The 15,396-nt window shown below is 36.6% G+C and overlaps 1 protein-coding gene across 1 annotated transcript; it reads right to left on the bottom strand.

Annotated features, from left to right (window-relative positions):
- Positions 1-757: 757 nt before the first annotated feature.
- LOC110037555 (RING-H2 finger protein ATL56-like) lies at positions 758-1,808 on the bottom strand. The gene has a single exon (XM_020742228.1). It carries the CDS (start codon positions 1,625-1,627, stop codon positions 1,139-1,141), a length of 489 nt encoding a protein of 162 aa, XP_020597887.1. The 5' UTR covers positions 1,628-1,808; the 3' UTR covers positions 758-1,138.
- Between the last annotated feature and the right edge of the window lie 13,588 nt (positions 1,809-15,396).

The following is a 15,396-nucleotide window of genomic DNA, read 5'->3' on the forward strand; positions in this document are numbered from 1 at the left end:
TATATATATATATATTTATATAAACTATATTGAACTATTTCAAGGATCGTGAATTTGAAATTCATAGTCTTCTAAATTGATTTTGAGAATTTTCTCTTGAGAAAATTTTTGCACAAATTCGCTAACTTGAATATGTAGATTGGCAGATGTATACATGCATATATGAATGTTACTTGCTCCAAGAGATTTACACACATTCCAGATATTGTTAATGAATTTACATATTTAACATCTAAAACATATATTTATATTTATTATATACTTTACAATCATAATTTTTATTTTAAAAATATAATGTTAAAAAATTTAGTATTATCCTAGTTGTTCTCTTTTTTTCTTTTTATTTATGTCGGGGTCGATTTTTTTTTCCAATAAAGTTAAATACGGCCCGCATATTTTCTAAAAATTATTAAGTCCAGATTCGAAACATAGAGATGCGTTTGGAGTCCAATGAATAACCTCCACGTGGAGTTGACAGAAAAAAAATACTCGTTTTCTTATGATCCAGCTCGATAATACAAGAGAATATTTCTCTCTTGTTATTTCACGTTATTCAGGTATTATTGTGGTGGTATTGATGTGTTATTGTGTTATTATAATACTGAGAATATTCCCAGAATATAATAGTACATGAATATCGCCACAATAACACCTGAATAATGCAAAATAATACGGGAAGAATATTCTCATGTGCTAAAATGAATTTTTTTTTTTATGTCGCCTCCACGTAGCTTGATTTCATGTAATATTTGTTCCATATTTTTCAAAATAAAAATAATAAAATACACGAGAATCGTGCGGAAGTAACTAAACACCCCCAAAATACATACTATCACGGCCGATTCACGGGAAAATCTAGCCCTGCAAAACCAAAACCGTCTCCTCTAAAAGTCTGCATCTTTGTTCTAAACCTTTCCATCTCCTCTCCTCCAATTCTATCAAACAAAACAATCCCTTTTTCTCCTCCTTCTAAAACACTCCATAAAATCAGCAAATCTATCTATATATACACAGCCAGATTCATATTTCAAAAGCGAAAATCTTCCACCTTCTGTACAATCATATTAACCCCAGGATCAAAACTGAACAAAATCAGAAAAAAAAATGATTAAAACATTTGGAAAAGCTTATATCAGATTCACCCAGCAGCAACGCTGCGCCGGCAGAGCGGACAGGACTTGGATCTCTCCAGCCATCGATCAACGCAGATTCGATGAAAAGAATGCTTGCAATCCGGAAGAACTCTGCACCAATCTCCTTCCCTAAAGCCCTCCAGGCACACCACGCAATCATCCGAGCCGCCTGAAACAGAGCATCTGAAACAGGACAGGCGGCGAATCTCCTCCCGAGAAAGGCCGCGCCTTTCGGCGACTGGCTGCTGAAAGAGACTGCGGCGGCCTCGCCGGCGGTGGCGGAGGACCTTTCCAGCGATGCCGAGGAAGATAAGAATGAAAACGGCGATGCCGGCGAAGAGGAAGAAGAAGGTGAGGAGAGTTTGCATGACGAGGAGTCGGAGGAGGATGGAGAGGAGGCGGGCGGCACCGCCTTTGGGTTTGGCCGCCGGAGAATGGACGGCGGCGGTGGTGCGGAGAGACATTGATTCGTTGAAGTCTTCTTCATTGGGCATGATGGGGAGGTAAAAGGTGGGAGTTTTGCGTCTTGTGGGTTTATGGTTGGAAGGAAGAAGGGTAGGAGTAGTTGTGGATATGAAGGGGAGTGGGAGGTTTCTCTCCCATGGTTTTAGTTTGTTTGTAGACTGCAGGTTGGGAGGGATCTAAATTTAGCTGAAATTTATTTATTTTTAGAGAGAGGAGTCAAATTTTGATTTTAAAACATTTATATTTATTTAAATAATGATATTTGACATTTAAAAAAAATGAAACTTTTGTGGGGTGTGCTCATCGAATTTTGGAATTTTGATTTTTTCGCCGACTTAAGTCAATCTGGCTTTAACTGTAGAACAGATATTCATTGGAATCTTTTTATGTGAAGGAGATGGCCTTAAAGTTGAAAAAAAATAAATAAATTGCATATGTGTGTGTGTGTTTGTGTGTTTGTGTGTGTGTTGAATTTTGATTTTTTTTTGTGAATCTCACCTTAAAGAATAGAGCATAAGAAATAGGAGAGAAATTTTTCTATATTTATAGAAAAAGGGTGTATAAAATATTGATATTACATTTATACTCTTGCTTTAATGAACGTTGTATAGGATAAACTAGGTATTTCACATACATGAGTCTATTGATATGATGTTCTCTGATTCAGGTGGTCAAGCTTGCTTGGGGTGTATAAAATATTGATATTACATGTATACTCTTGCTTTAATGAACGTTGTATAAGATAAACAAGGTATATCACATACATGAGCCTATTGAGATGATGTTCTCTGATTCAGGTGGTCAAGCTTGCTTGGCATCGAGTCGGTAAGGTTGTTTTGGTTGGCTAGGCTAAGTTTGCGCATGCAGACGATCGAGTGAGCTTGATTAGCGTCTAGACGGTAAGACTAACTCAGTCAGCTAGGCTAAGTCCTTGCAGCCGATCGGCTGAGCTTTATTAGCTTCTGGTCGGCAAGATTGAATTGATCGGCTAGGCTTCGTCGATTGTTTGATATAGTCTGGTTATCGAATCTTGATCTCTAAATGAGAAGCTCATGTTAGTAGGACGAGGTTGGGCTATCGAGCAGAGGGTGAATCACCATAACCCGATAGATAGCTAATTCTTCGATGAGGAGATCCTTTGGGATGATTATAAGACTATTGTATTGTCAGTTCTTGGTCCGTGACGAAGAGTCTCAGACATGTTCGGGAGATGGATGGTAATAGCAAGGAATCTGAATTCTTTCTTCGGGTCAAATCTATCGGTATGTAATTTGCATTCTTCAGTTAGTGTTCTCATAACGATTGGCTTGAAAATATGTCTTGTTCTTGACCACATGACTCGAATTCAGTTTCCTCCTTGACTTGGCCTACTTTGGCCTTGCTTTCTCTAGCTTGGACAACTACATCAAATCGGATAAGCGGGTCTTTTGGACTTTTGCTGGTATGCCCTCCTTTGTCTTACTCTCTTCCTTTTGAACCATTAAATCTCCTTGGGTTCTATGCTGGCACATTTATGAGATACAGATTTTAGTTCACCAATTCTCCTACTTCTTGAAACTGATATTGCGAAAAGAATAAGCGAACTAAATGCAAAAGACATAATTCATTAATTTCTTCATTAGTGCTTCAATAATTGAACTTTCTAAATCTCCTCAACTTTGATTCTTATAAATAAGGCATTACGAGACTTTTGACATTACATATTTGCTTTTCATCTCTTTGTCTAAGTCACTCAACTTCCAAGTGTTATCATATAGAATGTCTCAAATCTTCCAAATGAGCACTCAAGCAGGGAGATGCTTCTTGCTGCCTTCGAGAATCTAGTAGGGTGACACCGTCCAAAAGGTGAGAAAAAGAAGAAAAAGAAACCACTCGCTTCCAAAAAGAAGAAAACAAATGAGCCAATGAATCAAATGAAATCGTTTGAATCATATCTTGATCTTTGACAATGGAAAAATCGAGCGGATGATGGAGGCATACTAGGCGTGTTGTGTGATGATCCATTGTATCAAGCTTCTAACTCATGTTGAGACTGGCGACTGGATAGATTATGTAGGATGCTAGTGCTCTATCGCCACCCAAGAAGCAAAAAGCTAAGTGTGCTTTGCCACCTCTCATGAAGGAACCATCTCAATTACAACGATTGAGTTGGATCAACTTCTTATTATGAAGAGCCTTGGTCATGATTGTTAAGTTTTAGTTTTTATCTATTTCATTGATCTTACATCATTTCTCAGTGCAGCTAGTCTAATTGACTTAGGATTTGACTTACCTCTGGCACACACTGATTCAAATTTGATCACAAAGCTAGTTGTGGCAACCCAGGTTTCGGCTGGGAGTCGCTTGGCCCTAGTGGAAACAAGTAATGGATGTCAGATGTTCTCAGATTCTTGGCTTGATTTCTGGATGAGATTGAGGAATCCTTTGCTCGTGTGTTCGGTATTCAACAAGAGGATGAGTTGTGTGAGTTGTTTGCTCGCATGAAGAAGATGGAGGAGGAGATGAAAACCCTTTGTTTGGAGTTTTCAGAAGCCCAGGAGGATTCCTTTGTATAATGGGCACATATCAAGATGGATGTTTAAATTTTGGAGACAAGTTTGTATAAGAGGTTTCATTGGAAGGGAATTATCGTAAGTGAGGCAGCTGATGATCATCTTGTAAAATACTTTCTTTCGGATTAACTTCTGAGTGTACTTTGTAATGTATAGTTTCGAAATAAAATTTGTTTTTTCTTTTTGAATTCTGCATTGATGTGATGTTTATGTTATTACATTTTTTGAAATTATTATACAGTTCTACTTTTATCTATCTTTGATGTTTCCACTCCTACTGTTACCCTGACAAGGACTATGGAGGTAGGATTTTAGTATCCTTTTCTTTATTATTCTTTGCTCTCTCCTGACTTTTTGTTATTCTACCCTCTGTGCTTCGTTCGAAAGGCTCCAAAGTACTCTCTATAATTCATCGGGTTGGTAGTCGTGACCAAGAGGTTGAGGTTGACAATGACAATGGGGGACGTCGCGCCACTACAATAAATGTTTGTCTTCAATATTGCCATGGAGCTTGGAGCCATGGGGGGGGGGGGGGGGGGGGGGGGGGGGAATGACCTTATATTTTAACGAGACCTGTTCAGATTTGGTTTGAGGGTTTTTTTTGTCGAGAGTTGCAGGTCATCTTTAACCACTATGGCATCATCCCTGCTTAAATTCTATCAAACTCCATTGCCTCCATCATGACATAGGCTATTTTTCGTTGCCGAGTGGGAGTTCTATGGTCAACAAAGCTTTTTACCTATATGTTCTCCCTCTGGGTAGGTCCAAAAGGTTCCATGTGGTTTGACTTACTCAGTAAGTTCCAATTAGTGGGCTTGGAGAACAAAATAAAGAACTTGAAATTATGTTTTTTTATTGACTTTTTGGTCATTGGTTGGGACATCCATACCATCCTAATAGAAGGCATAGCAGGAAGGAAAAGATGGTGTCAAATTTAATCCGGGTTGAAGGAGTAGAAATTGAAGGACAACAGCTTTCAATTTACTATTACCTTAACCTGATAGTTGTTAATTAGGTATTGCAGTCAGATAAATATGGTTAGATGACAAAGGAGCACCAGGTGGCTTTGGATTCCCAAGAAGTTGAATGGAAGGTGACGACTACTGCTCAGGCCACCAAGGAGAAATTCCGAGCGATTGCTCGAGTGGAGCTTACCCACCCAAAAAGCTATTGTGGTAGCGGGCAAAGAGGTACCAGTGGTGGCCCTTGTTGAACAGATTGTTGAAGGTGCGGACTAAATTTTTTCTATATTTGAGTCTTTCATTTTAATTCAAACGATCGCCACAGGAAAAATAGTTCTTATCAAGAAGAAAGCTAAAAGTACTTTATAATGTGCAGGGCTCTTGAGTGCATGGTACAAAGGATCTAAGTGCACCTCGAGCTGGTTAGAAGCAATGGAACTAAAGGGGAGGCCACAAAAAAAAAACTAAAATCTATTTTAGTGACCCCTTGTTTGGCCACTCCAACATTTATTGAGGTGTCGGTGAGGGGCAAAGCATGTTCATTGTTTCCTGTCACCCCATCTACATCCGAGCCCCAGAGCCTGAACTAACTTCCTAAAAAGAAGAGTTATACTATTGGAAGGGAAATTCTCCAACTATCAGTTTGAGTGTCTCACCTCCTCTCCATCCATGGAAGAAATGGAAGGGTTCTCCACCAGCATGGAAGCCTGTCAAGAGAAGAGGGTGAAGGTGTGCACTAGCTCCAACAAGCATTTTGCCCTGATCAATCTAAGGAGGGATCGGTCTTCAGATTCCACTTTCATGTCCTTCTATCCCAAAATAATCAACAAAATTCTATGGTCTCATGGTTTTGAGTAATTCTTTCATGGGCACAGTCTCTTGGGTTTATGCCAAGTAGTTGACATGTATCAATTGATGGCCTTGGAGGCTACACATTTTCAAGCATTGCTCCTCTTTTCATTAGAGAAATTTTTGTTTAAGGTGGATAAGATGGTGAAAGTTTTGGAGGAACAAGCAAAAGTGGCTAAAGTGAGAGCATTAACAAGCTAGAAACTTAGTCACATGGAGAAAATCAATCTCTGCAAGAAAGGATGGAGATTTTGAAAAAAAAAAGAGTTTATTTTATGTGATTTCTTTCCACCCTCAGCAGGTGGTGGCCCTTAGCACATAGCTACGAGTCGGGACCTCCTTAACAATCAAATAATTTATAAAGATCAGGGTCATCTCCTCCAAGTGGTATAATTTGAATGAATTTGCTACACTACTCTTGAGTTTGGACAAGGAAGATGATAAGAGTGTTGAAGACGATGGAAGGTCTTCAAATGTTTGACTCGACCTTGGCTTTGCATGTGACTTGGAAAATTAATCATGAAATAAAACAAGGCTTTTAATCAAGTTTTACCTTTGAATCTTGTGTTTTAACTTTACCACATTTTTTACTTAAGATAATTGCATGTGAAGATTGATGGCTCGACATTTTAGAGAATATTTTTTGTTGGTTTAGCTTGCATTTTATATGTCTCGATCGCTCAATTAGGTCACCTCCTTAAACAAACTACATCTTAAATTAGGTGTATCAAGCAAATATTACCTCAACCTGTATGTTGGTAATCATTGAGACTTACTATTAGGATCATTTATGTGCTGCTAACTATGGATCTAGTTGTTAGTGGGCAGAGAGTCATCTCCTGTGCTTGACTAGTTTCTAGCTAAAGAGCATATGTTTTTATTGATTCTTGGGTGTTGTGGGTCTGCTCTTTTGTAATTTGTTGATCAAACATTAATCCCCATGGTCTATCAAATTCAGATGGTTTTATCGATCATACATTCATTCATTGTTTGTTATTTTAGAAATTTTTTATCAATCGAATGTCATATGTTTCTGTAGATTTTATCGCTTGGGTAGAGCCATTATCAGTGGGACAGTTCAAGTTCTTCGAGTGTTGGTCAGAAATCAATGATCTCTTGTGTGAACTCTTCAAGTTCCCCTAGTGTTAGTCAGATTTGGGATCATGAGTATAATAAGTTAAAATCTTATTTAATATGATATTCATGTATTTAATAATAGATTACAGGATTTGGACCAATAATGTTTTTGTTTTTCCTCGTTTTTCCTCGTCAAGATAAAAAAAAGATTTTTCTTAGAAAAAAATTTCTTCAGGTCATCTCTGTTGCACGTCCAAGGGAATTCTTTCTTTGTGTGACATGCTTTGGGATGACATGTTTCTTGATGATGAAGGATTTGGTCCACACTGGTCAAACTCTACAACTGCTTGTACTTACGCAATTAGATCAGTTTCCTTCAACTCGATGTCAACGGTGGTAAAATCATTCTCTCGAATGTGTTGTTTGTAATATTGACTCGTCCATCTTTTTATTTCCTCCTACTAAAAGGCTACAACAGTTCATTTTTCCTCAAAAAGGTTGAGCACGAACATCACTCCTTTATTATTTACTTTTTTCCTGTAGATTAATTATGATTTATTGAATGATGAGGCAGTTGCCACTTTCTAGCTTTGATAATTGTATTCAATCAATAATATCGCCTCCATCTCATAAGACAATATAAAATGTGTCTGATCGATTGTCGTAGAAGGTGTAGTCTGAACTGCCCAAAGAATGAACGAGAGAACCCTGCTAAGTTCCCCTCGACTCCTTTAACTTTGTTTCTCAGTCAATTCAGGATAATTTTATTGGATGTCTTGGCCTGCCCATTCATCTAAGTGTGATGCGCAGAGGCAAACACAGGCTAATTCCTTAACATGGGTGTAAATTCTTTACTCCTTGGTCTACAAACTACATCCCATTATCTGTGATGATAACTAGCGGTAACATCTAACCACATATTAGATTCTTCCATATTTTTAGTGACCTTTATTGTGATCCATGTGAGAGCCTTGGCTTTGATCAACTTGAAAAAATAATTTACTTCTAACAGAAGAAGGTTACACCAGTCGTATGAATTGGGAAAGGGCCTAAGGATGTCAAGTCTCCAATTGGCGAATGGCGAGTAAATAATGATGGGATGAAATTTATGTGTCAAATGTTAATTTAATTGTGCATACTTTAGGCTTTGCTCTCATTTCTTAGAGAACTCCTCGACATCTTTTAGAAGCATTGGCTAGAAATAACCCTGTCCCTGAACTTTATAATCCAAAGTCTTTCTTCTGAAATTGCTTCTGCACTCCCCAGAGTGTACCTTTCGAAGTACATGTTATGTCTCTTTTTTTTTGTATACACCATAGATAAATTGATGTAACTAATACTCAAAACAACTTTCCTTTGATCAAGAGATATTAGGTGGCTTTAAATTTGAATTTCTTGGGTCAGTAACATTTCATGATATCTTCTTAGTCTCAAGATATAGAATGTAGGGGTCAACCTAACTAATTTTCCCTTTTGTCTTAAGCTCTATTGCTTTGTCTTCTTCAACAGTCAGTCTAATAAGCTTTTGAGGCATCCCCTCCTCCAAGTGAATGCACTTAGATAAGAGGTCTGCTACTTGATTCTCCTCTCGGATGATGTGCTCGATTTTTAAACATTCGAACTTCCCAATCTCTATTTTGGATTTATCTAAATACTTGGGCATCATATTATCTTTGACCTCAAACTACACGTGTACTTGATTCACAATTAGTTGCAAGTCAGATTTTACTTGGAAATATTGAGTGCCCATCTCATAGGTAAAATGTTTTCTGACAATTCGTACTCAATCTGGTTCTTTGTGACCTCAAATCTGAATTCAAATCAAATGATAAAAGAGTTACCCGATCAAGCTAGTTAGAGCAAGATTGAGTTCCAGTCTAGTTTGGTTTGATGCTCTGTCATTATGTAATTTCCAGGTATGGTAGTTAAAAACTACTCTTATGCCCGCTCGCTTGGTTCAAAAAAAGTTCTAGAAAGTTGGTTATAACTTTGAGCGCGGTCTGAGGTACGTACGAGATGTCAAACTCACTGAGTTTCACTGCTCATTTGAGGAGGCAATCAGAATGCTTTGGTTGAGTGAGGATGAATTAGAGTGGATGGTCAGTGATGACTCTAACTAGATATGTTTGAAAATATAGGTGAAGCCTGCAAGCAGAAGCAACAAGAAGAAACAATAGTTTATTCATGATAGAGTACCTGAGCTTGCGCTTCGAAGGACCCCGCTGACATAGTAAACTGAAAACTACTTTCTTAGCTCCTCTAGGACTAAACTAAAGTTGATGGCTTCAGATCTACCTCCTAAGAAAGTAGTTTAGGTGCTTCAAATATATTTTATAAGTGTTTCAAATATTTCTTTTAAGTCATTTATATGTTGTTGTTTGAACATTTTGATTTTTACCAGCACATCATCTACATGCACTTCAATGATTTTTTTCTCTTACTTAAAAAAGTTATATCAATCATATGCTGGTTTGTAGCCCCATCATTTTTCAAGACAAAGAGTATTTATTATATAAATATGCACCCTTGTGATGCACAGATTTATTGTGTATTGTTTTTGCAAATATTTTCCAATATCTTAAACACACACAACAACACTTATAATAAATATGCAATTCAATCCCAATAAAAATAACTTTAGAAAAAATAATTTATCTTTTAAAATTTTTAAACTACCAAAGTTATAATAATAATGCAAGTATACGTATCGCTCAAGTAATAAAAATCTTCAATGGAGTCCTAGATATCTATCCCACTGGGAAGTTGTAAATGCTTATGAATAAATTATTATGACTATAATATAAAACACAATTCAAACTTCAAAACGTAAGTACGAAATTATTGAGTGTATGCTAAATAAAATGCAGTTAAAAGAACTAAGTCAACTAAACTAATTGCTAAACTTTATAAGTAAAATTTTATAAATTAAATAAAGTTTCTATGATGAAGAGTTTAAATTTAAGAAAGCATCCTTCCCCTTTACAAAATTTTATTCGTTGTCTTCTTTCAAGAGCATAAAGAACATTAACTACTCCAGAGTTTGGTCTCTAATTCTGTGGTTAGGTTGGAAGGATACCGACTCTCACTCCAGAGCTCCCACTTCTCCCTCGCTTGAGGGCTAACAATCTCGCATTAGTTTCTAATCAAGTGGATCAAATTGGGGATTTTAATCTGTCACCTTAAAATCTCTAATTCTGCATCCAATAAAGTATATTTCTCTATTTATTTGCATTCATCCTCACAGATAACATCTTCACCCATGAAATTTAATGTGACTCTCACTATGCTGTAAAAATCATAGCTCTTTCAGATCATATGTTTCTTAGACCATTTTAACATTTCAATTGGGCAGATCAAAAAGTAAATGAAGATCAGAGTTCACATCATCACAAATTTTTTCATCACAAATTTTTTACATTTAAAATCATATAAAACAAAATCAATTCTTCACAAAACCAAATCTCAAGATAAAGAAAATGATAAAGAAGACTACTCAGAATTCATGAGAAGGATATGACAAAATATGGATTTTATATATAAAAACAAGTTTAAAAAACTAAGAAAAAAAAAACACAACTTATCTCACAATCCTTCCCAAGCAAATCCCTAGAAATTCTCTTCAAGTACTTTCCCTCTTTACAAGTGCTTTCAATTCTCTCTTGGAAGTGAAATGAAGAAGAAATCTCTCACTTTCTCTCTCCCCTTATAAAGCTAGAAGAAAATCTCCAAGTCCTTCCCTCTCTCTTACTCGCCTCTTTCTCTGCTCTCTCACGCCACCCCTCTTTACACATTTGAACTTCTCTTCTTTTGCCCTAGACTTCCCTCTCTTTTATTAGAGGCTGCCTCCCTCCAAAAAGAATTCAAATTTACTTTCAAAATTCTCTCCAAAAGTCAAACTTTTTGAATTCCAACAAATTCCAAGAGACATGTCCATTGATTCACTAGACATATCCCTTCATTAGATAACCTTCCAAAGTGTCTAGATTCATTGAATCACTCAATGGGGCGTTTAAAACATTTGGAGCCTTCAAAATTCGTGCAAAATTCATCTCGAACCACCTTAATTCATCAAGTGTCATCTCTGGCGCTTTAGGTGCCAAATTACTTAAGTCTGCGCTATTTTTTATCTCTGGCGCTTTAGGCGCCAGCTCTCTATAAAGTGGTGCTTCGGGCGCCAGAATCACAAAATTCACTATTTTTGCTCCAAATTTTGTCCTTTTTGCTACTTTTGCTCCAAATGCCTAATATTGATATACCTGCAACAAAAACATGAAAATACCCTTCTTTAAAGTGTAATATCACCCAAAATAAGGATAAAATGTATACTTAAAATAACACATTATTTCGGTGTATCACTTTGTTATAATAAACATTATTTTTCTGCATTAGTTGGGTTTATCTTTTTTTTTGTAGTTAGAAAATGTGTCAAAGAAGTTTATTACCGAGTGGTCGGCCGCTGCATCTACAAGTGCGTCGATCTGAGACAGAGGAAAGTTATCTTTCGATAGGTGGTGTTAAGATTGATGAAGTCCACACACACCCTCCACTTGTCATTTGACTTTTGTACCTTACCACATTACACACTCAAATTAGATATTGAACTTCTACTATGGACCTCCAACAACTTTTGAGCTTCCTCTCAAATTGGTTTGGCAAAGGTGGCGATTGAGTGCCGCATCTTCTACTTCATTGATCGAGCTGTTGAATTAACATTCAAATGATAGCAAACAATGTTGATATGAATCCTTGATATCTTGGTTGTAGACTAAGCAAATATGTCTTAGTGGTATGTATGGTTCTAATTAGTGCAACTTTTGACTCTGCATCAAAAGCTTCATTTGTTATGAGAAATTATGAAGTTATTTTTTGGTAGTCAGAACTTGATGAGTGTTCTGGTTGGTTTCAAGATCCCACTCGTGCAAATTTTAGATCTCGAGTTGTACATACTTGACACTTTTGACTGCTCAGATAGAAGGTATGAAATTGCTCCAGATTATCTTAAATGATGATCACATTCACATCATCTAAAAATTGTACTGTATACGTGGTGAGTTGAGATAACAACTTTGAAAGAATCAAGCAGAGGGGCAGAGAAAGATGGCATCATAAGTTGGTCATGAGTCAACCACTAAGAAGTCATCCATATTTTTAAATTATTTATCATTATACCTCTACTAACTATCAGGGTGATAGACTCCAAGGCTTCCTTCTTCTCAACTGTGAAACTATATAGTAGGCCCGCTGTTGCAGTCAGCCAATTTTTTTCCAACAAAAACTTCTTTGAATAGATTGTTCATCAAGTTACCAATATCTATAAGAATGTTACTAATTTGGTAGTTGATAATCAAATTTTTCATGAAGATGGCTTCATTGTAAGGGTTCTCCTTGGGAGGAAGAACCTTGTCAGTGAAGGTCATGCCAAGATGTTAATTGAATTTGGGAGTGATTGTGACTATGTATAGTTCACACGATCGAAACCTGTTCAAACTGACTAGGTGGGATGAATCTCCTCCTCCTATGAAGATAGCAGGAACTATGTTCGTAATATGGTTGGTATGGACCTGGATAGACTTGTCTAAAATTTTCTCCACCAAGACCTTTCCTTGCCTCTGAGTCGTTGCTCCAAAAGCAGTTTTCCAGTCTTGATCAACTCCTTGGCCATGTTACAGAGGTGTCGACATTCCTTCATGTCATCGTATTATCCTTTGTGATAAGTGCAATACTTCTTTGGGTCCCAGAGGTAAGTTTTGATTTTCATTGGAGGCACTTTTTTTAAGTACTCATTATTTTTAATAACATCCACTATCTCAGCCATCTAAATTCTCAATAAAGTTGTTTTCAGCAGTTTATGGTTGAGTAGCGGGAGCTGGTTGTAATGAGTCGACCACTTATCAGGATATCGAGCCTGACTTCCTTGGTTGAGTGTTATGTTGGCCACCCTCTAGTTTCAGGGCTGATGATAGTCTTTGTATTGTGAACAGGCGAAAGGGTGTGAGTCATCTCTCGATCTCTACCTGTTTCCTTGGGGAGCCCTCATCTTCGAGCTATAGGAGGAAGGTTATCCTCTGAAAGAAGAATGGGTGGAGTTATACTCCTCGGTTGATATATGATTATTGTCTTTTTGAAACAATTAAACCAATGTCTTTAGTTGCTCCAAACTCAAATCGTATCAAAAATGTCCTTCTTTTAGCCCATGAGTTAGGGCAACATGAGCTACTACGAGCTCCAGTTCCCGTGCCTCCAACTTCTATTTTTGAAGTGGGCAATGAATGAGTGTAGGCTCTCATTATACCCATAGCTGATATGCATGAGGCCTGCAAATTCTTCTGTGGCTTTTGACACTTAAAAACTACACTACAAGTATTCACTAAAAATCAACGAACGACACGATTACTCCCGAAAAATTGTATTGAATCACCTAAGGTTTGACTCTCTTATTGTGGTGAAGATATCAACACCTTGGTGCTTCAATGATTTGCAGTAGAAACACAATCGACTAGAAAAAGGCTATGCGGTCAGTTGGATCACTTCTACCCTTATAAGACTCAATTGATGGGATCTTGAAACTCTCAAGGGGCTTGATGCTAGAGATTTTCAGCGAGAATGCATTCTCAGGTTGTCGGGGTGTTTCAGTATGCTTGAACCAATGTCTGTCGATTAGTGTCGACCCAACAATTTTAAAGTACTGGGAGTCTCCTTTTTTATCAAAAGCTGAGAAAGTCCTTCAACTGTTGTGCTTCTATACTTCCTCTTGAGGATTCCGATCCCTTCCATGAGCCAATGCTTCTCATATGACATCAAACATTTTTTCCTTCATCTCTAATATCTGTTGGCTAACAAAATCTTTAGTGCATTCCATATTACTAATGTCTCTGTTAACCACACATTTTAGGATGTTAAATTCTAATTTGTAAATCACACTCCAAAGAATAGAGCATAAGAAAGAGGGAGAGAGTCATAGAGATAGAGAGAGAGAAGAGAGGAGTAAATAATAATAAACAGTAAAATGTATTGTATATTGGCCCTCTTTCATAAAATAAACTCTCTATTTATGGAAAAGGGGGCAAATATCGTAACATTACATTTTTACCCCTATTTTAAAGGGGTTGTACATAATAATCTGTATTTTACATATATGTGCTTATTACTCAGTTGTTTATGACTTAGTTGGCCCAAGCTTTTTTTTTACTTTGACTCGGTAAGGTTTGCTCTATTGGTTAGGCTGAGTAGGTGTAATTGATTTGCTGAACTTGATTTGCTTCGGGTCGGTAGGAATGACTCGATTGTCTAGATTATCGAGCAAAGGGTGAATAACAATAACTTGATAGATAGCTCATTCCTCAACGAGAGAATCCTTTGGGATGATTATAAGATTCTATTATATTGACAATTCTTGGTCCCTAATGAGGAGCCTAAGGGATGTCCGTGGAACAGATGATAATAACGAAGAATCTGGATTCTTTTATCGGGTTCGTCTATCAAAAGATAAGTCACAACCTTCGGTCAGCTTTCTTATAATAGTTGGCTTGGATATCTCTTGTTTATGTCTGCATGATTCGTATTTGATCACCTCTGTGACTGTTTTGCTTGATCTTGCTCGCTCTGGCTTGAACCGCTGCATCTTATGAAATAAATGGGCCTCCTAGTCTTCTATCGATGGCCCACCTTTAAACCTATATATATATATATATATGTGTGTGTGTGTGTGTGTGTGTGTGTGTGTGTGTGTGTGTGGACAAAATGAGTTTGAAAGGTCAATTTTGAAATAAAATATATTTGACATATTGAGAAAAAAATAATTAAAATATATTAAATAAAAATATCTAAAAAAATATGAATAGTCCCAAATAGAATTTTACATTTCCATTAAAAATCCATAAAATTATATTTATATGTTGTTTAAAAACTTGTTTGATGCGTGACTCATGCGTCATTTCATATTTATATACTAATCATCTTCGTATTATCCTGCCTTAATTTGCAATTAATACAAATAAAAAAATACTCTCTAATTTTAGCAACACTGCATATAATAATAGTATTAATTATCAAAATGAGAAAATTTTCCGAGATTTGCTTTAAGATGCGCGCACCATATTGACGATTAACATTGCACGTATTTCAAAGTAAATTAAATTATTAATCCTGATAAAAGAAATTTATCTTTCCTTATCAATTTATCCTAAATAAAAATATTCATGAATATAAATTTAGGCAAAGTTTAGCACAAAGTAAAATTTATAAAGTATAATTTCGTGTTCGGCTAGCTAAGAAGCTCATATTCGACTCGTTCGTTAAGTTAATGAGCGTGTTCGACTCGTTTTGACTCGAAATACTACTAATTATATAAATATATAT

The sequence above is a fragment of the Phalaenopsis equestris genome, unplaced genomic scaffold, assembly GCF_001263595.1.
Source record: "Phalaenopsis equestris unplaced genomic scaffold, ASM126359v1 Scaffold221091, whole genome shotgun sequence".
Classification (NCBI taxonomy): domain Eukaryota; kingdom Viridiplantae; phylum Streptophyta; class Magnoliopsida; order Asparagales; family Orchidaceae; genus Phalaenopsis; species Phalaenopsis equestris.

Excerpts from the sequence above, each read along its gene's own strand:
- LOC110037555 (XM_020742228.1), bottom strand. The coding sequence starts at position 1,627 with ATGCCCAATGAAGAAGACTTCAACGAATCAATGTCTCTCCGCACCACC.